This window comes from Oryctolagus cuniculus, chromosome 3 (assembly GCF_964237555.1).
Source record: "Oryctolagus cuniculus chromosome 3, mOryCun1.1, whole genome shotgun sequence".
Taxonomy (NCBI): Eukaryota; Metazoa; Chordata; class Mammalia; order Lagomorpha; family Leporidae; genus Oryctolagus; species Oryctolagus cuniculus.
This window is the reverse complement of record NC_091434.1, coordinates 61,939,184-61,962,752: the sequence shown is the minus strand read 5'-3', so window position 1 is coordinate 61,962,752 and position 23,569 is coordinate 61,939,184. Positions and strand designations below refer to the sequence as shown.

Here is a 23,569-nt window from a genome sequence, read left to right as displayed (position 1 = left end):
TCCAGATAAGCAATAACTGAGAGACTTTAACAACACCAAACCAGCCTTACAAGAAATTCTGAAGGGCGTTCAGCATTAGAAGCAAACATCATGAAAACACACGACATCACCAAATTCACTAACAGCGCAGTGAGAGCATTATCCAGTTAACACAATGCCAGGTCTCAGTTCTTAACTGTCAATACTAACCTTGATTGTAAATGGATGAAATTCACCAACCAAAAGACTTAGGTTGGCTGAATGGATATAAAACCATGACGCCACTATTGCTGCCTACAATGATACATACAGACTAAAAGTGAAGAGTTGGAAAAAGATTTACCAGACAAATGGAAACCAAAAGTGAGCAGGCATAGATAATCTGGTATCAAGTAAGACAGACTTTAAATCAAAAACTAAAAAAAAGATAAAGGACATTATATTTTGATAAAAGGTTAGATTCTACAAGAGGACATAAGAATCATGATCATATATTGCACCTAAGAGAAGACCACCCAGATATATACAGAAAACACTATTAGACCTAAAGGGAGAGACAGACTCCACTATAATAACAGTAGGTGACTTCAACACCCCACTGTCATCAATGGACAGATTATCCAGACAAATAAAATCAATAAAGATACATAGGAGTTGAAAAATAATACAGGGGGCCAGTGCTGCAGTGAAGCGGATAAAGCCGACACCTGCAGAGCTGGCATCCCATACGGATAGGAGCTGGTTCAAGTACTGCTTGTTCCATTTTTGATCCAGCTCTCTGCTGTAGCCTGGGAAAGCAACAGAAGATGGCCTAAGTCCTTGGGCCCCTGTACCCACGTGAGAGACCCAGAAGAAGCACCTGGCTCCTGGCTTTGAATCAGCATAGCTCTGGCCATGGCAGCCATCTGGAGAGTGAACCAGCGGATGGAAGACCTCTCTCTCTCTCTGCCTCTGACTCTCTGTAACTATTTCAAATAAATAAATATATCTTTAAAAAAATAAAGAAAAAGAAACATGAGAGCAAATGGACCTAATAAACAATTACAGGACACTTCAGCCAACAGCTACAGAATACACGGTCTTCTCATTAGCACATAGAACATTTTCTAGAAAAGATCACAAATCAAGTCTTGGCAAATTTAAAAAGACTGAAATCATAGCATGTAACTCCTCAGACCATAAAGGAATAAAACTAGATGGCAACAACATGAATAACAGAATATGCATAAAAACTTGGAAATTAAACAACATACTACTGAATGACCTACGGGTCACTAAAGCAATTAAAAAGGAAATAAAGACTTTCTTGAAATAAATGAAAATGAGAACATAATGTATCAAAACCTGTGGGATACAGCAAAAGCAGTATTAGGAGGGAATTTTACAGCATGAAGTGCTTACATTAAAAAAAGAGAAATGTCCAAAATTACAGATCTAACGATACATCTTGAAGACAGAAAAACAAGAGCAAACAAAACCCAAAATCAGCAGGAGGTGAGAAATAATAAGGATCAGAGCAGAAATAAACGAAATTGAAACAAAAAAAATCAAAAGGCCAACAAAACAAAAAGCTGTTTTCTTGAGCAGATAAACAAAATAGATATACCTCTAGCTGGGGTAACAAAGAAAAAAGACTCAAATAAATACAATTAGAGATGAAAAAAGAGACATTACAACTGATACCATTGAAATAAAAAGGATGGTTAAGAAACTACTATGAAGAACTATATGTTAATAAACTGGAAAAACTCAAAGAAATGGACAAATTCCTAGTTCATATAAGCTACCACGGTTAAATCATGATGATAGAGACAACCTAAACAGACCCACAACAAGCAATGAGACTGAAGCAATAATCGAAAAGTCTTCTATCAAAGAAGGGTCTGGGACCTGATGGCCTTATTACTGAATTCTACAAAACATTCCAAGAGACAGTAACTTCAATGCTCTTCAAACAATTCCAAAATACTGAACAGGACAGAACTCTGCCAATCTCTTTATTTATGAGGCCAGCATTACTTTAATATCAAAACCAAAGACGTGACATGAAAAGAAAACTACAGACCTATATCCTTAGTGAACACAGATGCAGAGTCTCAACAAAATACTAACAAATCAAATCCAAAACTACATCAAAAAGATCATACATCACAATCAAGTGGGATTTATCCCAGAAATGCAAGGGTGGTTCAACATTTGCAAATCAATAAATGTCAAAAATCACATCAACAGAATGAAGAACAAAAACCATATGTCATCTCAATAGATGCAGAAAAAGCATTTAGTAAGATTCAACACCCCTTCACCTAAAAACTTTATAAAAATTAGGTAGAGAAGGAACATTCCTCAAAATTACAAAGGTTATATATCACAAATCAACAGCCAAATAATACTGAATTGGGGGGGGGGGGGGGCGCGCTGTGGTGCAGTGGGTTAACGCCCCGGCCTGAAGCGCCGGCGCCTGTTCTAGTCCCAGCTGCTCCACTTCCAATCCAGCTCTCTGCCATGGCCTGGGAAAGCAGTAGAAGATGGCCCAAGTGCTTGGGCCCCTGCACCTGCATGGGAGACCTGTTAGAAGCTCCAGGCTCCTGGCTTAAGATCAGCACAGCTCCGGCCATTGTAGCCAGTTGGGGAGTGAACCATTGGATGGAAGACTTCTCTCTTTCTCTGTCTCTCCTCTCTCTGTATAACCCTTGACTTTCAAGTAAAATAAAAAATAAATCTTTAAATAAAACTGAATGGGAAAAAAAAAGAAAGCATTTCCCCTGAGATCTCAAACAAGACAAAGATGTCCACTTTTGCCACTGTTCTTCAATAAAGTACTGGAAGTTAAAGTGAGAGCAATTAAGGAGGAGAAAGAAATACAGGGTATCAAAATTGGAAAAGAAGAAGTTAACTATCCATGTTTGCAGATGACCTGATATTTATTATACATGGAAAAACCTAAACACTCCAGTACAAAGCTGCCAGAATTGATAAACCAATTCAGCAAAGCTGCAGGTTACAAAACAAACATACAAAACACAGTAGCTTTTTTGTATGATAATGATGAACTCAGAGAAATCATGAAAGAAATCCCAAACACAATGATGACCAAAAAAAAAAAAAATCAAATATTTAGAAATAAATTTAACCAAAGAAGTGAAAGATCACTACAATGAAAATTATCAAACACTGATGAAAGAAATCATCCAGGACACACAAAGAAATGGAAAGATGTTTCTTGCTGATGGATTGGAAGAATCAATATCATGAAAATATCTATATGAAGTAAAGCAATCTACAGATTCAATGCAATCCCTATCAAAATACCAATGACATTCTTTATACAATTAGAAAAAGCAATCCTAAAGTTCATCTGGAATCACAAAAGACCCAGAATAGTCAAAGTAATCCTGAACAAGAAAACCAAGCTGGAGGGATCACAATACCTGACTTCAAAGCATACTACAAAGCTATAGTAATTAGAACAGCAAGGTATTGGCATAAAAACCAACACACAGATCAATGAAACAGAATAGGGAGCCTAGAAGTTGAGCCACTAATTAATTCATACAGCGAAATGATTTCTGACAAAAGTCCTCAGACCACACAGTGGAATAAGGATAGACTGTCTCCTCAGCAAATGGTCCTGGCAAAACTGGATGTATATATGTAGGAGAACGAAATTAGATCCATATCTCTCACCATATAGAAAAATCAACTCAAGATGGATCAAAGACCTAAATTTAAGACCTGAGACTATGAAGGCGCTGGAAGAAAATGTAGGGGAAACACTCCAAGATACTGGTGTAGGGGATGACTTCTAGGACAAGACTCCCAAAGCAGAGGCAACAAAAGCAAAATTTAAAATATGGAACTATATCAAACTCAGAAGCTTTTGCACAGCACAGCAGACAATCAACAGAGAGAAGAGACACCCAACAGAAAGGGAGAAAATATTTGCCAACCACCTATCTGACATAGGATTACCATCCCAAATACTTAAAACTTTAAAAACTTTAAAAACTCAACAACAACAACAACAAAAAACAACCAGTCTAGTTGAAAAATGGGCAAAGGACTTTAACAGACAGTTTTCAAAAAAAATATAAATGGCCAACAAATATATGAAAAAACGCTCAACATCATTAGTTATCATGGAAATGCAAATCGAAACAACAATGAGGCATCAACTCTTCCCTGTCAGAATGGCTAAAACCTAAAACTTAGAGGGTAACAAATGCCAGCAAGGATGTGGAAAAAGGGGAACACTTATATACTGCTGGTGGGAATGTAAATTGTGTAACCATTATGGAAAACAGCGTGGAAATTTTTTTAAAAACTAGAAATAGACTTTTCCATATGATCCAGCAAAACCGGGTATATACTCAAAATGAACACCATGTATAAAAGAGATATCTGCACCACAGTGTTTGCAGCAGCACTGTTCACAATAGCCAAAATTTGGAATCAACCAAGATGCCCATCATCAGATGAACATATAAAGAAAATGTGGGCCGGCGCCGTGGCTCACTAGGCTAATCCTCCGCCTTGCGGCGCCAGCACACCGGGTTCTAGTCCCGGTCGGGGCGCCGGATTCTTTCCCGGTTGCCCCTCTTCCAGGCCAGCTCTCTGCTGTGGCCCGGGAGTGCAGTGGAGGATGGCCCAAGTGCTTGGGCCCTGCACCCCATGGGAGACCAGGAAAAGTACCTAGCTCCTGCCATCAGATCAGCGCAGTGCGCCGGCCGCGGCAGCCATTGGAGGGTGAACCAACGGCAAAGGAAGACCTTTCTCTCTGTCTCTCTCACTGTCCACTCTGCCTGTCAAAAAAAAAAAAAAAAAATGTGGTAAATATACACAATGGATTATTATTCAGCTCTCAAAAAGTATGAAATGCTACCATTTTCAGCAAAACGAATGCAACTGGAGGACATCATGTTGAGTGAAATAAACTGGATCCAAAAAGACAAATACCCCATGTTCTCCCTTATATGTGAGAGCTAAAATTTAAAAAACAAAAAGAAAAAGAAAAAAAATTCTGTGTGTATCAGTACTGCTGCAAATACAGTTTTGTAAAACTTTGCTTTATACTTCTGTCAAATCAATGACTAAGAATGCTATACTAGGAGCCAGCACTGAGGTGCAGCAGGTTAATCCTCTGCCTGCGGCGCCAGCATCCCATATGGGCGCCCGTTCTAGTCCTGGCTGCTCCTCTTCTGATTCAGCTCTCTGCTCTGGCCTGGGAAAGCAGTAGAGGATGGCATAAGTACTTGGGCACCGGCATCCACGTGGGAGACCCAGAGGAAGCTCCTGGCTCCTGGCTTCGGATCAGCACAGCTCCGGCTGTTGCAGCCATTTAGGGAGTGAACCAGTGGATGGAAGACCTTTCTCTCCATCTCTCCCTCTCACTGTCTATAATTCTACCTCTCAAATAAATAAATAAAATCTTAAAAAGAGAATGCTATATTGCTATATTTTTAATTATGTGATTACTTTAAAATTTACTGTATATGGGTGAAAGGCTCATTTTTCTATTCAATTATTGTTTATAGCTGCTGTCTATATTCTCAATAAACTAGGGTCTTTTCGCTTTTTACGTGTTAAACTTTTTGTTAGGTGAAGTATTAATTAATCCTTTTTACTGTAAATTTAAATATGTTATCTCAAAAATAAAGAACGAAAAGGAGAGGGAAGGCAGGTGAAGGGAGAGAAGTGAAGGCAGGGAGGGAATATCACCGTGTTCTTAGAACTGTATCTACAAAGCACACTGAATCTGTAAAAAAAAAAAAATTAAAAATTAAAATAAACAGCAAAAATGCTTATCTTAAAAAAATTTGCCATTTTCAAAAAAAATGAACAAAATGTCAGAAATAGGCAAAAGAAATCACGTGCAGTTCTAGACTTATAAATTTGATTGCCTTTCTATGGTCTGTTAAATAGATATCACACTGTGGGGACAGGGCTTAACTTGTAGATTTTGCTCAGAAAAATGTAAATAATTTCCATCTACTGGAAGTGATATATTTCCGTCCACTGGAACAAGAGATAAAGTTCACAATTTGTGGATCAGCAGGATATTAACTAATTTTGTATATAATTTGGTAATCTGCCTATAAAAATCCCTAAATTTCTCAAATGCTCTTAGAACCACACCTCATAAGGCACCAGAAACTCATTAATTAATGAGTTGAGTGACATCTGACTTATGCTCATTTTGTATTTGCTTGAGAATCATGATTTTACCTTGAGGAAAATTATGCTTTAATATATGATTTATCAGTTTAAGAATGCTGTGGGGTTCAAATTTTTTTATTTTCATCTGGCTTAACTGTTAAACAATTGTTAAATATTTTTAAATACTCATCTCTAAGAATATTCTACTATGTACTGGTATCATTAAACTTATGAACAAAACTGATAGTTACAGTCAAAGCAGCTTTCATTTTACTAAGCAGAATTCTAAATTTCAGACCTGTCCCCATCTTCCAGTTGTGCCCACAGAAATCTGGAAGCCTATAAACTAGCACAAAGGGAAACAGAATAAAACAATACAGCCACAGAGAAGAGGGAGAGAAAGATCAGTGCTCTACAAACTTTTTCAAACCATTGCCAAGTCCTTTCAAAGGAAATAAAAACCGTGAAGTTGTTTTAAGAGTATAGTCCTTTATAAATACTACTTTCTCCCTAACTGTAGATACATGTTAGGTCAAGATGCAACAAATTAACTGAACAACAATGTTATATTAACTGGCACTTATTATGGCTCAAGAAATTTTTTTTTTTTTTTGGACAGGCAGAGTGGACAATGAGAGAGAGAGACAGAGAGAAAGGTCTTCCTTTGCCGTTGGTTCACCCTCCAATGGCCGCCGCGGCCGGCGCGCTGCGGCCGGCGCACCGCGCTGATCCGATGGCAGGAGCCAGGAGCCAGGAGCCAGGTGCTTTTCCTGGTCTCCCATGGGGTGCAGGGCCCAAGCACCTGGGCCATCCTCCACTGCACTCCCTGGCCACAGCAGAGGGCTGGCCTGGAAGAGGGGCAACCGGGACAGAATCCGGCGCCCCGACCAGGACTAGAACCCGGTGTGCCGGCGCCGCTAGGCGGAGGATTAGCCTAGTGAGCCGCGGCGCCGGCCGGCTCAAGAAATTTTAAAGGAAAGATTATTTACCACACGGTCTTCAATCAAAACATTTGTGAAGGTTTTCGTTAGTCTGGAAATCTAACTTATAGAAAAGCTAAAAACACATTTCTACTTTCTTCCATCTGTAACTACAATACATATCTTTTCCTAATAAAACATTCCCAAAAAACCAACACTGAAACTTTACGCTGCAGGTACTCAGATATTTTCTTTCTAATTTTACTCATGTTAAGAATGTACGAGCAGGGGCCGGTGCAGTGCCATAGCGGGTAAAGCCGCCACCTGCAGTGCTGGCATCCTTTATGGGTGCTGGTTCAAGTCCTGAAGGCTCCACTTCCCATCCAGCTCTCTGCTATGACCTAAGAAAGCAGTACAAGATGACCCAAGTCCTTGGGCCCCAGCACCTGCGTGGGAGACCTGGAAGATGCTCCTGGCTCCTAGCTTCCCATTGGCCGTAGCTCTGGCCATTACAGCCAACTGAGGAGTGAACCAGTGGATGGAAGACCTCTCTCTCTGCCTCTCCTCCTCTCTCTGTGTAACTTTTTCAAATAAATAAATAAATTTTTAAAAAAGAAAGAATGCACAAGCAGGGTCAGCTCCCTGGCACCGTACGTTAATCCTCCACCTGTGGCACCAGCATCCCATATGGGTACCAGTTCATGCCCTGGCTGCTCCTCTTCTGATCCAGCTCTCTGCTATGACCTGGACAAGCAATAAAAGATGGCCCACGAGCTTGGGCTCCCACAACCATGTGGGAGACCCCAAAGAATCTCCTGGCTCCTTGCTTCAGATCGGCCCAGCTCCAGCCTTTGCAGCCATTTAGGGAGTGAACCAGCGGATAGAAGACGTTTCTTACTGTATCTCCCTCTCTCTGTCCATACCTCTGCCTAGAATGAATAAATAAAATCTATTTAAAAAGTAATAATAAAGAATGTGTGAGCAAGATCCAGACCGAAAATGCATCTTTGTGCTAGAGCACTTCAAAAAGTTTAAAGGGCCGGCATTGTGGTGATGACAGCATCCCATATGGGCACTGGTTCATGTCCCAGCTGCTCCACTTCCAATCCAGCTCCTTGTTAATGTGCCTGGGAAAGCAGAGGATGGCACAAACACTTGGACCCCTGAAGCCATACGGACGAGCGAGACATTTCCAGTCCCCTGGCCTTGGCCTGGCACAGCATGGGCCATTGCAGCCATCTGGCAAGTGAACCAGTGGATGGAAGCTATCTGTCACTCCTTCTCTCTATGTAACTCTATCCTTCAAATAAATGAAATAAATCTTAAAATACATATATATGTATAAATATATATATATATAACATATACAAAAACATAGGCTTAATTACAACAGCCCAAGTTAACTAAAATAATACCAAGGAAAATAATTTTAATTAAAGAAACACCTGTGTTGAATTTCAACACATATAAATTCTAAGTATCATTTAATGGCTGGTGTTGAACTTCCCCTTAAAGTTGAATATGTTTGTTGGCATATTAACTGGCATTTGAGATTACTCTCACCTCACTGTGACACTAGGCTTTAGTAAGTACCTAGTGCATACTTACTGTGAAAAATATCCTGGCTGAAATCTCTTCAATGTATTGAAAACAGGCATTGCTATAAGAAGCCTTAATGCTTCCGTTTCCAAATAATCTATGACATCAGACCCAGGCAGATGGAAATTCTGTTTTCTATTTCATCTTCGAAGATGCAAGGTTACTGTTAAGTCATATAGCATAAGAAATAAGTAGGCACAGTGTCTCTTAACAGATGCACAGGATGAAGCAGGATGAGACAGATCCCTACTCAGTACTCACAGCTTTAGTTTCTGAACCCCCAGCCCTGTTCACGTGGCATTCTCTCAGAGGAACATTCCCTGCATGCTCATGGCCATGAGCTATGGACTCCACGACCTGTCTGAAGTCTCACTCACCATGGCCCTGAGTCTTAAGGCTGCTTTCAGGACTCCTGGCTTCCGGTTTTACCTTCTCTCACTACACTTTTGTCTCTCTTCCTTGGAAACAGTTTCCCACTCAATTACCAGGCAACACCCCCCTTCCTAATGTAATCCAGCAGACTACACTGCCTCCCCTATGCTATTGGCTCACACAGCCTTTCATGAAGTTCACAAACTGCAGGGTCTGCGTGTGCGTTAGGGGTTGGGGGCGCAGGGGGCATATGGCTTTTACTTTGCATACAGAAAGCTGAAAAGAACACTGCTCCAACTTTTACTTGAGTGATTAAACAAATCAAGTTAAGTTCACAGGAAAACCAATTAATCTGAAAATCTCCACAAAGATTCGCATCTTCAAGAAGACATGGGGGGGGGGGGGGCTCTCTGCCGTGGCCTGGGAAAGCAGTGGAAGATGGCCCAAGTCCTTGGGCCCCTGCACCTTCTTGAAAGACTTGGAAGAAGCTCCTGGCTCCTGGCTTCAGGTTGGTGCAGCTCTAGCCTCTGCAGCCATTTGAGGAGTGAACCAGTGGATGGAAGACCTCTCTCCCCACCCCACCCCCAGCCTATGCCTCTGTAGCTCTGTCTTTCAAATAAATAAATAAATCTTTTAAAAAAATAAAATTAAAAAAAAAAAAGAAGACATGGAACTGGAACACTTGCTTACTTGAGAAAAAAATGTCAGCCATAATGTGAGCCAGGTGAGAATTTAGTTAAAATGTTTAATGAAGTGCTAAAGGCCAAATATGGTCCAGTGTGAAAGAACAGAACCTCTAGGAGACAGGAACACAAGAATTCATATTCACCTGGACGCTGTCTTACATCGACTTCCTGTGGAGGACTCCTGAGAAAGACTAAGAGGTAAGATAGGAGATTCGAAAAAAGTCTGTCTCAGAGTCCAGGCCTGGGAGAGAAAACACTTCTGAAAAGGCATGAAGCATACCCCAGATTTCTTCAGCTCTGTATCCTTTATGAGGAAAAAACTTTAAGGTGCTGAAGCAAAAACAACAAACCCTGATGACACTGATAATATCAGGACACAGTGACGTCCTACTGCTGCTAGAGGAAGGGATTAAAGAAACCTATGGATTCCCAGGACAGGGAGTGGAGGCAGGAGTATCTTATGAGCCCACAGTAGGATAGGGCTCCTAAAGGTAGGGCAGGGCAGCATCACCAAGAAGGCAAACAGTACCAATCCCACCCCTGGGTATGCACCCAAGGGGAATACAAACAGTTTATCAATGAGACTTCTGCATGCTCATGTCTATCACAGCCCTATTCACAACGGCCAGGAAATGGAAACAACCTAAGTGCCCATTCACTGAGAAATGAATAAAGAAAACATGGTACACACACAAAATTGAGTATTATCCAGCCATAAAATGTTGAAATCTTGTCTTTTGTAACATACAGGTAGAACTGGAGGTCATTATGTTAAATGAAGTAAGCCAAGCACAGAAAGACAAGTGGTACTCAATCTCACTCTTATGTGACATCTAAAAAATGTTGATGTCACAGATGTTCAAAGTATAATGGTGATTCCAAAGAGTGGGGAGAGTGCAAGGGAGGAAGGAAAGTAAAAACACTAACAGGAACTAAGTTACACCTAGAGAAAAGTAAGAAGTTCTAGGGTTCTATTGCACAGTAGGGTGACCAGGGAGAATGATACTGTGTATTTCCCTACCAAGAAAAAAATACTATAAGAAAGGATTTTGGGGCCGGCACCACAGCTCAATAGGCTAATCCTCCATCTAGCGGTGCCGGCACACCAGGTTCTAGTCCCGGTCGGGGCACGGGATTCTGTCCCGGTTGCCCCTCTTCCAGGCCAGCTCTCTGCTGTGGCCCGGGAAGGCAGTGGAGGATGGCCCAAGTGCTTGGGCCCTGCACCCCATGGGAGACCAGGAGAAGCACCTGGCTCCTGCCTTCGGATCAGCGCAGTGCGCTGGCCGCAGTGAACCAACAGCAAAAGGAAGACCTTTCTCTCTGTCTCTCTCTCTCACTGTCCACTCTGCCTGTCAAAAAAAAAAAAAAAAAAAAAAGAAAGAAGAAAGGATTTTGAATGTTTTCACCACAAATAAATATTTGTGGAGAAAGATACGTTGCCTTGTTGGGACATTACACAACATATACCTGTATGTAAATATCAATGGTACCCCATAAATATGTACAATTTTTATGTGTTAGTTTAAAGAATATTTTAAAGATATATCACCATTAGAAAAACGCAAATTAAAATCACAATAAGAAACCTCTACACACCTGCCAGAGCAGATCTCACTGAGAAAAACAACACCAAGTGCTAACAATGATACAAGAACATTCATACATTGTGGGTGGGAAAATAAATTGACATAGCTAATTTCAAACTGTCAATTTGGCAGTTTCTTATGAAGTTAAACATATGCTGATCACGTGACTCAACAATTTCATTCCTAGTATTTTACCTCTCAAAAACTTTGGTTCACACAAATAACATTAGGTGTTTATAGTGGCTTTATTTACAATTCTAAAACTGAAAAGAACCCAAAATGTCCCTCACCTGGGGAACAGATAAACAAACTGCTACATCTATACAATAGAATACTACTCCACAACAAAAAGAAATGAACTACAATACATCCAGTGATGTGGATGAATCTCAAAAGCATTCATAAAAGTAGCCATATTAAAAATGCTATGTGCTCTCTCATCCACTTATATGACATTCTGGGAAAGGCAAAACTACAGGAGGATTAAAGGAACATAACGCAGATCAGCAGCTGTCAGGGACTAGAGATAGAGAAGGGACTGACTACAGATAAGCACAGGAGAACTCTGAGGCTGGTAAGATGCTTCCTGATTTCTTGACTATGGCAGTAGTTCAATAACATTGAACATTATTTTTTTTAAAGATTTATGTATTTACTTGAAAGTTATAGTTACACGGGAGAGGGAGAGGGAGAGGGAGAGGGAGAGGGAGAGGGAGAGGGAGAGGGAGAGGGAGAGGGAGAGGGAGAGGGAGAGGGAGAGGGAGAGGGAGAGGGAGAGGGAGAGGGAGAGGGAGAGGGAGAGGGAGAGGGAGAGGGAGAGGGAGAGGGAGAGGGAGAGGGAGAGGGAGAGGGAGAGGGAGAGGGAGAGGGAGAGGGAGAGGGAGAGGGAGAGGGAGAGGGAGAGGGAGAGGGAGAGGGAGAGGGAGAGGGAGAGGGAGAGGGAGAGGGAGAGGGAGAGGGAGGTCTTCCATCCACTGGTTCACTCCCCAGATGGCCACAACGGCTGGAGCTGCGCCAATCCGAAGCCAGGAGCTTCTCAGGGGTCTCTGACGTGGGTGCAGGGGCCCAAGGACTTAAGCCATCTTCTACTGCTTTCCCAGGCCACAGTAGAGAGCTGGATCGGAAGTGGAGCAGCCAAGATACGAACCAGCGCCCATATGGCTGGGGCTGGCGTTGTGACACAGTGGATTAAGCTGCTGCTTGCAGTGTCAGCACTCCATATCTTTTTTTTAAAGATTTATTTATTTACTTGAAAGAGTTATACAGAGAGAGAAGGAGAGGCAGAGAGAGAGAGGTCTTCCATCTGCTGGTTCACTCCCCAGTTACCCACAATGGTCATAGCTGTGCCAATCTGAACCCAGGAGCAGGAGCTTCTTCCGGGTATCCACACAGATACAGGGGGTCAAGGATTTAGGCCATCTTCTACTGCTTTCCCAGCTCATAGCAGAGCTGGATTGGAAGAGGAGCAACCAGGACTAGAACTGGTGCCCATTGGGATGCCAGCACTGCAGGTAGCAGGAGATGGCCCAGATGCTTGGGTCCTTATCACCAACACAGGAGACCTGGATAGAGTTCCTGACTCCTGTCTTTGGCCTGGCCCAGTTCCGGCTATTGTGGCCATTTAGGATGAAAAGCAGTGGATGGAAGACTCTGACTCTCCCTCAATGTAACTCTGCCTTTCGAATAAACAAATAAATCTTAACAGAGAGACAGAGAGAGAGAGAGAGAGAGAGAGAGAGAGAGGAAAAGAGAAGAGGAGAAGGGAGAAGGGAGTGGGGCAAGGGGAGAGAAGAGCAGGGCCTCCCACAGCTGTACACCAAGAGCTACCTAATTTAAAAACAACGGAGGCTTTCTTAAATCTTGCTATCTGGCATACGTTGACAAACTTCCCTCCATACCAAAAACATTGGCAACAACTCTGGTGAAAATGAAAGTGACTATCAAGTGTTACAAAGTCCAAAATGAATCTTGATTGTCTGACTCTTTGGTAAGCATTTCAAGGGTCCACATTCTGTAGGGCTGGGGTTAAACTTTGTACCCTTTAAAAACTTCTACATTTTATTTAAACAATGTAAAGTTTGATGTCAATCAATTTTCCTAGGAAATTGGGAATTAACAGGTAGAAGGGAAAATATAACCAAACTATTTCTATTTATTCCATCCTTGGGTTTCTGTCTATTTACAACATGTTATTTAAAACAAGAACAGAGAGAAATGAAAACAGGGAGGGTCTGTGGGTGGGAGAGGGTGAGAGAGAGAAAGAGAGAAAAGAAAAATGTAGTACAAAAGAACAGGTAACTGTGTTGATGAATCAAAACCAAAGCAGACACTAAAAATGATGACAAATCATAGAAAATAGATCCTAATAAGATATCTAAGATTTCCTCTTGGTAATACAATAAAATTGTTAGATTAAAAAAAAAGGTCCTACTTGAGAAGTTAACAGAAGTCAGATAAATGAAAAAAAAAATGAAAACAAGAAAGCTTTGGCAATCTTCATCAAATAATCATAATTCCTTCAACAATTTTCCGAATGCTAACTACACAGTAATTAACACTTAGGTACTAATTAAGCATGGCTTAACTGGTGGTGAATAAACAATATGATACCAGCAAAATGTCATCTTTCAAGATAACACAATTCTTCTTTTTTTTATAGATTATATTTACCTCAAAGCCAAGTCTATCCTTTTCTTTCCAAAAACAAAAATGTGTTACTTTCTTATCCCAGAATTCATCTGGTTTCACGACACAAACAAGGGATACCTCAGCTGGAACAACATTCTATAAAACAGAAAAATTATCACAAGTTATACATATAATATGAATAATTCATTAAATTTACAAACTATTAGATATTCGTGATTATGGAAAACTAGAGACCTTTGAAAAGAATTAAAATAATAAAGTAGAAGAAATTCTACTTTACTTCAAAACATAGACAATAATAAAAAAATACTGGATGTGCAAGCTGATCCCAAAGATTTCAAGCAATGTAATACACACAGCACCGGCGAATAGTTTTTTGTTTTACTGAACCTCTCAACTAGAAATATGTTCAAACTGTGAATGGAATTTTTATGTGAGAAATTATTAAATGTGTTTTTTTCTATGATATGAAAAAAAATTTTCTAATATGATCATCTCAGAGAATCTCTTCAAATGATGTAAAATCAATTTCCTCCCATGTTTATTAGTTGAAGAATAGTTCAAAGAGCTAATCTTAGACAAATATAATTTCACATTTACTAGATGCAGTTATTTATATTACCTAAAAAATAGAAATGAACATTTACTGAGTTAACAAATATTTCCCACTGTATTTTATTAACAAATCCCATGGCCTAACTTTAAAAATATATCTGAAATGTAACCTTTGCTACCACTTGCATTGCTACCATCTCCATTTTAGCCATCATTATGAAATCCTTCAGAACAGGCTTGCCTGAGTGACATTCTCATGCTCAAATTAAAACTCAAACCCCCATCAGTCTATCAGGGCCACTAAGCCCGGCCTCTGCTGACATCTTACACAGTTCCCCTCCCAGCACACTCCTCTACCACAGCCAAGCTGACAGCCCACTGCTCCTGCAACATGACAAGTCTGCTTCCACTGCTTTGGCCGGGTCATTTCCATTGTATGGTATGTTCTTTACCCAATACCTAGGAGCATGCTTTTACCTAAGATTCTATTCATTTATTCCCTCTTCAGAGAGACCTCTCTGTCCTCCCGACCTAAAGAGGCAGTGAATAACTCAGTCGCCTTTTCCTGGTATTAACAGCATTTGTCACCACCTGATATTGTTCTATTAATCCACCTAACTGCCCATTATCTGAGTCCTCAGGGAGCAAACAAGCTTCTCAATGGCAGGGCCCTTATCAGTTGTGTCATTCCTATGTTTCCTGCACTTGTTCTGATGTCTGATACATAGAAAATGCTCAAAATATCTGTTGAACAAACGAATCCTCAGTAACAGGCAGATCTCATTCTCCTGATTTCACAGAAGCCAGAACAGAAGCCAGGTCTACCTGACTCTGAAGTTATGCCACACCACTTCTTATGTTCCGGCCTAGGGGTCAGCAAATTCTTTCTCAGAGATCCAGATATTAAATGTCTTAGACGTTACAGGCCACACAGTCTATCACAACTACTCAATTCTGCCAAGGTAGAGTGAAACTGTGCACTTACTCCCCTTAAAGGACCTTTGTCCTTAATGAATTGTACTATGAGAATTAATGGTAAAATTAATATTCAAACAGTACTTTATACTTTGTGTATCTGTGTGGGTGCAAGCTGTTGAAATCTTTACTTAGTATATACTAAGTTGATCTTCTGTATATAAAGATAATTAAAAATGAATCTTAATGAAGAATGGGATGGGAGAGGGAGAAGGAGGTGGGACGGTTTAGAGGTGGGAAGGTGGGTATGGGGGGAAGAAGCACTAAAATCCAAAAGTTGTACTTATGAAATTTATCAAAAAAAAAAAAAAAGAGTGAAAGTAGTCACAGACAATATGGAGATGAATGGGCATGACTGAGCTCCCATAAGGCATTCTTTAAACTCAAGGGCCCAACCTCTGTTCTAAACTGTAAGTCACAGCATGAAAACTAATAATAAGGGGGAAACAGAAACCTTACCAATATGAACACGTCGCTGGGCACATGAGAAATCTAGTACCCTCTGCAATGACTGGGTTGTAACCAAGATAAGTAAAATAAATTCAGCGGTGTCAAAACTTCTATCAGAGGGGCAGGGAAATTTAGGGTAGATTTGATGTTTATTGGAGGATTATTATTTCAAATCACCAAATAGCAAAGCAGTAAGAGCCAGGAGAAGCCAAACTCCATACTTTAGGGAACACCAGCTGTAAGCAGAGCCAGCATGAAGGTCTGGGCTCACAAACACCTGCTGTCAGCACCTTTGGAGACAAAAGCACTTTAAGACTTCCTGTGCACAAACAGTCTGACTAGGGGCCAACAACAGGCCATTACAACTTCTGAAAATGTTAACTATAACTAAGTCCAAAAGTTGTTAAAATATCTAACAGAAAAGAAATCACAAGAGAGGATTAAATCATCCATTGACTGTTCTTGGAAACTGCCACTGATCGAAGTCCAGTGCAAACACTGAGTCCTCAACAGCTCATGACAGGACCAAAGGAAGAACACGACAGCACAGTAAGTGGACTTCTCACCTGATGGCTGTTTTAACAACTTTTACAGAGAAGAGTTTATCCTCAGGGTTTGGAATATAAAAGTGGGTATTCGACAGGAAAAATTATTATAGTTGGTACAATATTTGACAGAAAAACTTATTAAGGGATACCAACTGGGCTCCTTAAACATGGGTCTCCCAAAGGCTATGTCCTTTATAATAATAATAAAAAGATCCTAATGATGAGAAGTTCAGGTTCTACATTCTAGGAATGAGAAATGGGTAAATCATTTGGGAAGCACCTCAGATATGTGCTGCTGGTAAAAACACACTTTATAATGGATGCAGCACAGGTCTGGTTCTCTGGCTATGCCAACTTACAACCCTAAATTACTAAAAATCCTTTTACTCAGCTGACTTTTGAAGATAAGAAAATCTGCTTGGCAGGGTTTGAGCATAAAACCAAAAGATATCATGTTAAACAAGCTTGGCATAGTACCTTCTGAACCAACCAAACATTAAAACTCAAACTAAAATTATCACTGTTCCAGTCCCTCAACTTCCCTTTTCCCAATTATTCTAAATAAATAAAACATAAGAATCATTCTCCTTAGATTCATTTACATTTTTAAATTATATTCCTTTCCACAGAATCCCAAAGCAGTTACCAATTATTTCTCAAACTCATTTAGAAGTCTTGCTTTTACCTAACCTAATGCTCACGATCCCACATTACTGCCAACCAGTAACTTCCCCAGACCAGCCTGCCCTTAACCTGCTTCTGTGTCTGCTTCCTTTGTGAGCCACCACCTGGAAAGCCTCTGCCAGAAATGCCTTTCCCTTGCTTCCACTTCAATTACAGAATCTCTCTTATTCAACTTAATTTTATACTCTCTAGAAGCCCTTCCAAGGAAAACAGGGTGCATGGAATCAATCTGCCCCCTTTCAATCACTGAAATATTTTATTTTCCATTTCAAATCATAATGCATTCAATATCCTTATAACAAATTAATGTTTACTGTGCACCTATTACGTGCCAGGGATTATGGGAACTTTCTGTGAGGGAACACAAGAAAATATAAAACAGAGACCGGGATCAGACCTCAAGGCCTTTGTAACTGGAGGTGTTTATTATAAATTTTAATTTGCTAGTTGCTAAAGTCCTTGAGGCCACAGCTGTTAGGTAACTTTCTTCTGGGCTATAAAAAAGATCATCATAAATTCTGATGTTTTGGTAGGAAAGAGGGGACTAGGAGGAACGTACCAGAACAGATCCAGAAGCTTCTTCTGGCCAGAATCACCCATTCTACTCCTCACCTACAGGATCCAAACCAGCCTATGGGGAGGCGGCTCCAGACATTTCAGTGTACAAAAGCTCCCAAGTGAGTGTGATAACATCTACATTTATGCTCTTAGAACCACTGTCCTCTGTGCTTTCTTAAACATTATATACTATGTTCAATGATTTAAAAACCTTTCGAAAAGAGTTGAAATTTATTTTACTACTTAAATCCAAACATATAAAAACTGAATATAAACAATCCAAAAGGGATATCTGCATTTTCAGAATTTAGGCACTACTGAGACCCTCGGCACAGTTCACTAAGCGAAACACATCTGCTATTTTCACCACAATTTGTAAATCTGCTGTAAAATAAAAAAGCATTTCCTGATGGACAAAAATAAAGATTACCTGTAGCATTAAGACTACTGTTTTCACCACATTCCACTGTGATTTTCTGCCATCCACAATCACGGTAAATCCTCTAGCCTTACATTTTTCACTGAAACAAAACAAAATTACAAAGTATTAAAACAAGCTCCAGGAGCACGCATTGTGGCACATCTGTGACACTGGCATCCCATATGGGCACTGGTTTGTGTCCCAGCTGCTCCATTTCCAATCCAGCTCTTTGCATTAGGTCTGGGGAAAGCAGTGCAAGATGGCCCAGGTGCTTGGGCCCCTGCCATCCACATGGGAGACCCAGATGAAGCTCCTGGCTCCTGGTTTTGGCCTGGCATGGCCCTGGCCATTGCAGCCATCTGGGGAGTAAACCAGTGGATGGAAGACCTCTCTCTCTGTTTCTTCCTCTATCTCTGTAACTCTTTCAAACTAAATAAATCAATGAATCTTTAAACAACAAGAGACCCTAGATTTTATTCTTCCTAAGTTTAAATAAAGTATAAAGCTCAATCATATATGGAGTAAAATCACTCTCACTTGGTTTAGTTTATATTGTCAGTAAACAAAATTCTTCAGAGTATCTTTTCAGTTTTCTCAGGCAAATTATTTTTTTTCATTTCAGCAAATGTTAAGAATTTACAAGCTAATTTAACAAGAAAACTACTGTAAAACATGGATAGTCAAGGTCTTAAAAAGTGAGGAATCAAAACAACATTCAAGCCTCTCGATTTCTTCATTTGTGAAGTGTGATCACAGTAAAATAAGAAACTAATGATTGCAAAGGAAATTACATACATCTTGCCTCTTCTTCCTGCCAGTAGAAAATAAACTACTACTAACCCACTGGAAATGGGCACCGGTGCTCTTTGAGGAAACTTAGTGAGAGAAGGTAGTGTTAGTTGCACAAAATGATTCGAAGTTTGAACACCATGTCTGTCCCACCTCAGCTTTCATGTGTACATCCCCAGTCACTGGACCAGCTAAATATTACCTTGAGTGTTGAAGAATGGTACACACACACACACACACACACATTTCAATTATTCAAGTATTTACTAAGTATTTTTCAGATGTTAAGTCTAGTTAAAATGCAACAACTTCTGTATGGAAAAACTACATCCTTAAGTTATTGTTGCTGCTTTAATTATCAATTTAATGCAAAGATCTCCAATACAATGGAAGGAACAGCAGTGTGGCAGAACAGAAATTTGGGAGGGAAAGCTGTCCTCACCCATAGCTTTTCTAAGCACATACATTATAGGAAACATAACAGCAGACCTTCCCCAGGGATTTAAATCAACAGTCCAGAAGACATTACAAGTCTTCTCCTACCCGCTCCAAGCAGTCACCTTAGTACCAAGGGGATTCTTAGAAAAGCCATATCCACAAAGAAGGAGGTACCTTTCTCTGAAGGGAAGAGAGAACTTCCACTTTGATTATGGCCTTGTCTAAATAAGGTCAGAGTTTGTGAACTCAAGCAGCTTCCATAGCCTTGGCAGTTCATGACAAGAGCCTCGGGTGATTACTGACATCATAAATAAGAGTGTCAATTGTTAAATCAACAACAAGAATCACTGTACTTGCTCCCCATGTAGGATCTCTGTCCTTAATGTGTTGTGCTATGAGAATTAACAGTAAAACTCCTCTTCAAGCAGTACTTTATAATTTGTGTGTCTGTGTGGGTGCAAACTGTTGAAATCTTTAGTCAGTATGGAGTTGATCTTCTGTATATAAAGATAATTAAAAATGAATCTTAATGAAGAATGAGATGGGAGAGGGAGTAGGAGGTGGGATGGTTTGTGGGTGGGAAGGTAGTTATGAAGGGAAGAACTGCTATAATCCAAAAGTTGTACTTTCAAAATTTATATTTATTAAATAAAAGTTTTTTATTAAAAAAAAGAAGAAAAGAAAAGCCATGTCCAGTTCTACCACAACAATTAGGATGATACTGCTAAGATTTGCAGAACTAACTCTTCTGTAAGCAGGGAGGGACAGAAACTGAGTTACAAACTACACAGAAAAGTGTTCAAGAGGTGAGATATATTGAAGCATACGTCCACACAAAAGCTTCCAACATAAACATTCAGAGCATAATAATTCATAATAGCAGAATAATTCATAATAACCAAAAAGCAGAGACAATACAAAGGTCCATCAACTGACAGGCAGAAAAACAAAATTTGGTATATACAAGAAAATATTATCCAGCCATAAAAGAATGAGGTTCTGATACATGTGACAACACGGATACACTCTGAAAACATTATGCTAAGTTAAAGAAACCAGAAAGAAAAACATACATTGTATAATCCCATGTATATGAATGATAGAACAGACAGATTCACAGAGACAGAAAGTAGACTAGTGGTTGAAAGGGGTTGGGGTGGGGAGTGGTCAGGGAGAATGGGAAGTGACTACTAATGGGTAGAAGTGTCTTGTGGGCTCATAAAACTGCTGTCAAGATAGTGTGACGACTGCACAACTCTGCAATTATACAGTTAAACATCACATAATGACAATGCAGTTAACAACAGACAATATAGGATACCATCTCATTAAGAGTATATCATGTAGTGATACTGTAGTTGTCTTGGTTTTTAAGTATATTCCATGATGCTTACACAATGAAAAAAACTGCCTAACAAAGCATTTCTGACACTATATCCCTGTCATTAAGCAGTCCATGATTATACTATAAAAACCACTTGCATGCATACTTTCTTTCAAAAGGTAGTTTTTATAATATGCAAATTATACTTCAATTTTTAAAATTAAGTACTCTATTTTTTAATTTGTATTACAAAACAAAGATCTATTAAGTAGTCTTTAAAAAATAGGTGAAATTCTACCATTTGCAGCAAAATGGATGCAACTGTAAGACACCATATTAAGTGAAATAAGCCAGACCCAGAAAGAAAAATACCACATGTTCACTTTATATATGAGACAAAGAAAAGAAAAAATGTCTGTATGTATCAGTATTGATGCAAATTCAGTTTTGTAAAACTTTTTTTTTTTTTTGACAGGCAGAGTGGACAGTGAGAGAGAGAGACAGAGAGAAAGGTCTTCCTTTGCCGTTGGTTCACCCTCCAATGGCTGTCGCAGCCAGTGCGCTGCGGCCGGCGCATCGCGCTGATCCGGTGGCAGGAGCCAGGTGCTTTTCCTGGTCTCCCATGGGGTGCAGGGCCCAAGTACTTGGGCCATCCTCCACTGCACTCCCTGGCCATAGCAGAGAGCTGGCCTGGAAGAGGGGCAACCCAGACAGAATCCGGCGCCCCGACCAGGACTAGAACCCGGTGTGCCAGCGCCACAAGGTGGAGGATTAGCCTAGTGAGCCACGGCGCCGGCCCAGTTTTGTAAAACTTTTAAACCTCTGTCAAACCAATGGTTATGAATGTTATACTATCATAGCTTTTATGATCTATGATTACTTTAAAATTTACTGTACATGTGGCCAGTGCCGTGGCTCACTAGGCTAATCCTCCACCTGCGGCACCGGGTTCTAGTCCCGGTCGGGGACCAGTTGCCCCTCTTCCAGGCCAGCTCTCTGCTATGGCCCGGGAGTGCAGTGGAGGATGGCCCAAGTGCTTGGGCCCTGCACCCGCTTGGGAGACCAGGAGGAAACACCTGGCTTCTGGCTTCGGATCGGCACAGTGCGCCAGCCGCAATGCGCCGGCCATAGTGGCCACTTGGGGGGTGAAGCAATGGAAAAAGGAAGACCTTTGTCTCTGTTTCTCTCTCTGTGTCTAACTCTGCCTGTCAAAAAATAAATAAATAATAAAAAATAAAAGAAAATTTACTGTACATGGATGAAATGTACAGTAAATTGAAATAGCCACTGTCTATATTCTCACTCAACTAGGGTCTTTTCGCTTTTTACTTTGTTAAACTTCTTATTTGGTGAAGTATTAAGCCTTTTTACTATAATGTAAATTTAAAATATGTTATTTCAAAATCCAAAAAGAAAAGAAAGAAAGGGAAAGAGGAGGGGGGGAAGGAAGTAAGGGGGAGTGCGGGAGGAAGGGAATATAATTATGTTCTTAGGACTGTACCTACAAATCATGTTGAATCTGCTAAAAAACTAATTAAAATTTTTTTAAAAATTTTAAAATAGAATAAATTAAATTTGCAAAAATAAAAAAGAATGTTACCTGAAAACAAGAAAAGGTGATACAATACAAAAATCACTTCCAGATTAGCAACAGCACATAAAGATTTGGCTAAGAGACGCAAATCTGACACCAAAATATAAGACCACCATGACACAGAGAGGATAGAACCCAGCCTATGCTATAAAGACCAGCCTATGCAGGGCTGTTACATGGTCTTTGGGACAGTAATAACACCTCAAACTTTACCAATGCACTGTGGAAGTTCACAGGAAGGGGAGCAAAAAAACAGGGCTCTCCAGGGAAGGGCCCCCCTACCAAGAGAAATGCGCCATTCTCATAACTTGTCATCTGTATCTACACCCTGCGGTACAGGCCATACAATCATTCTGTCAAGTACATTTTACACAAACAACATACTTATATTTCAAAACACACTATAAATTAATTTGTCCATTAACACTAAGGAAGTAATGAAGCTTACAAATACCATCTGTAGAGATCTTGAAGGAATAAAATAAATTTATCTTTTAGAATACGTAATTTTCTCTCATTTTACTAAGATAAATAAACATACACATGATCCAAAGATACTGTCTCAAAATGGCAAAACCAAATGGTCTTTCAAAGACCTGAAATCATTGCTCTGTTATTATTTATTTATAAATCCCTATACTGATATTACTCCGTTTATAATGATATTTTTAAAACAGAAACAAAACATACCATAGACCCTGTGCCTCCTACTCCGTTTGCAGCTTGGGGCCATGTGGCTGTGCTGGAACAGCTATGTGAAGGAGTTGAGGCTACTCAACCGCTCAGTCCCTTTAACAGGGAAAGGGATGATCGTCCCTACTTCCTGGGGTCAATGTCTCTCAGTTCTTTACCTGTTTCTTTGATTACAACTAAGAGTTCCTTCTCTGCCACTCAGAGCTCCGTTTATACTTACATAACATCGAAATTGCACATGTGCTTTTATTGTAATTACTTGTTACAATTCATCTTCATTAGATAACACAACTATGGAGATCAAGAATATTAACTAACTGGTAGCTTCTAATACAGTGCTTTAAGTACAGAAGGCTTTCAAAACTGTGAGACCTGCTCAGCACATACTCCTTGGTCAGAATTCAGTGTTTTTCCTCTCCTTAAGAATTGAAGCCTGCGGCTGGTGTTACAGCACAGCAGGTTAAGCTATGCCCCAGCATTCCATATCAGCACTGGTTCAAGTCCCGACTGCTCCAATTCCAACCTAGTTCCCAGCTAATGCACCTGGGAAGGCAGTAGAGGATGCTCCAAGTATCTGGGCTCCAGCTACCCAT

At 40.2% G+C, this 23,569-nt stretch overlaps 1 protein-coding gene across 5 annotated transcripts in view; it reads right to left on the bottom strand.

Annotated features, from left to right (window-relative positions):
• SESTD1 (SEC14 and spectrin domain containing 1) overlaps positions 1-23,569 on the bottom strand; it is a 153,914-nt gene that overhangs the window by 64,277 nt on the left and 66,068 nt on the right. For all 5 annotated transcript variants that reach the window (XM_051848393.2, XM_051848395.2, XM_051848396.2 and 2 more), the window contains exons 4-5: positions 18,148-18,238; positions 13,969-14,082 (exon numbers count right to left, since the gene is read on the bottom strand). In XM_051848393.2, the coding sequence (XP_051704353.1) occupies positions 13,969-14,082; positions 18,148-18,238 (205 nt within the window). The remainder of the gene's footprint in view (positions 1-13,968; positions 14,083-18,147; positions 18,239-23,569) is intronic.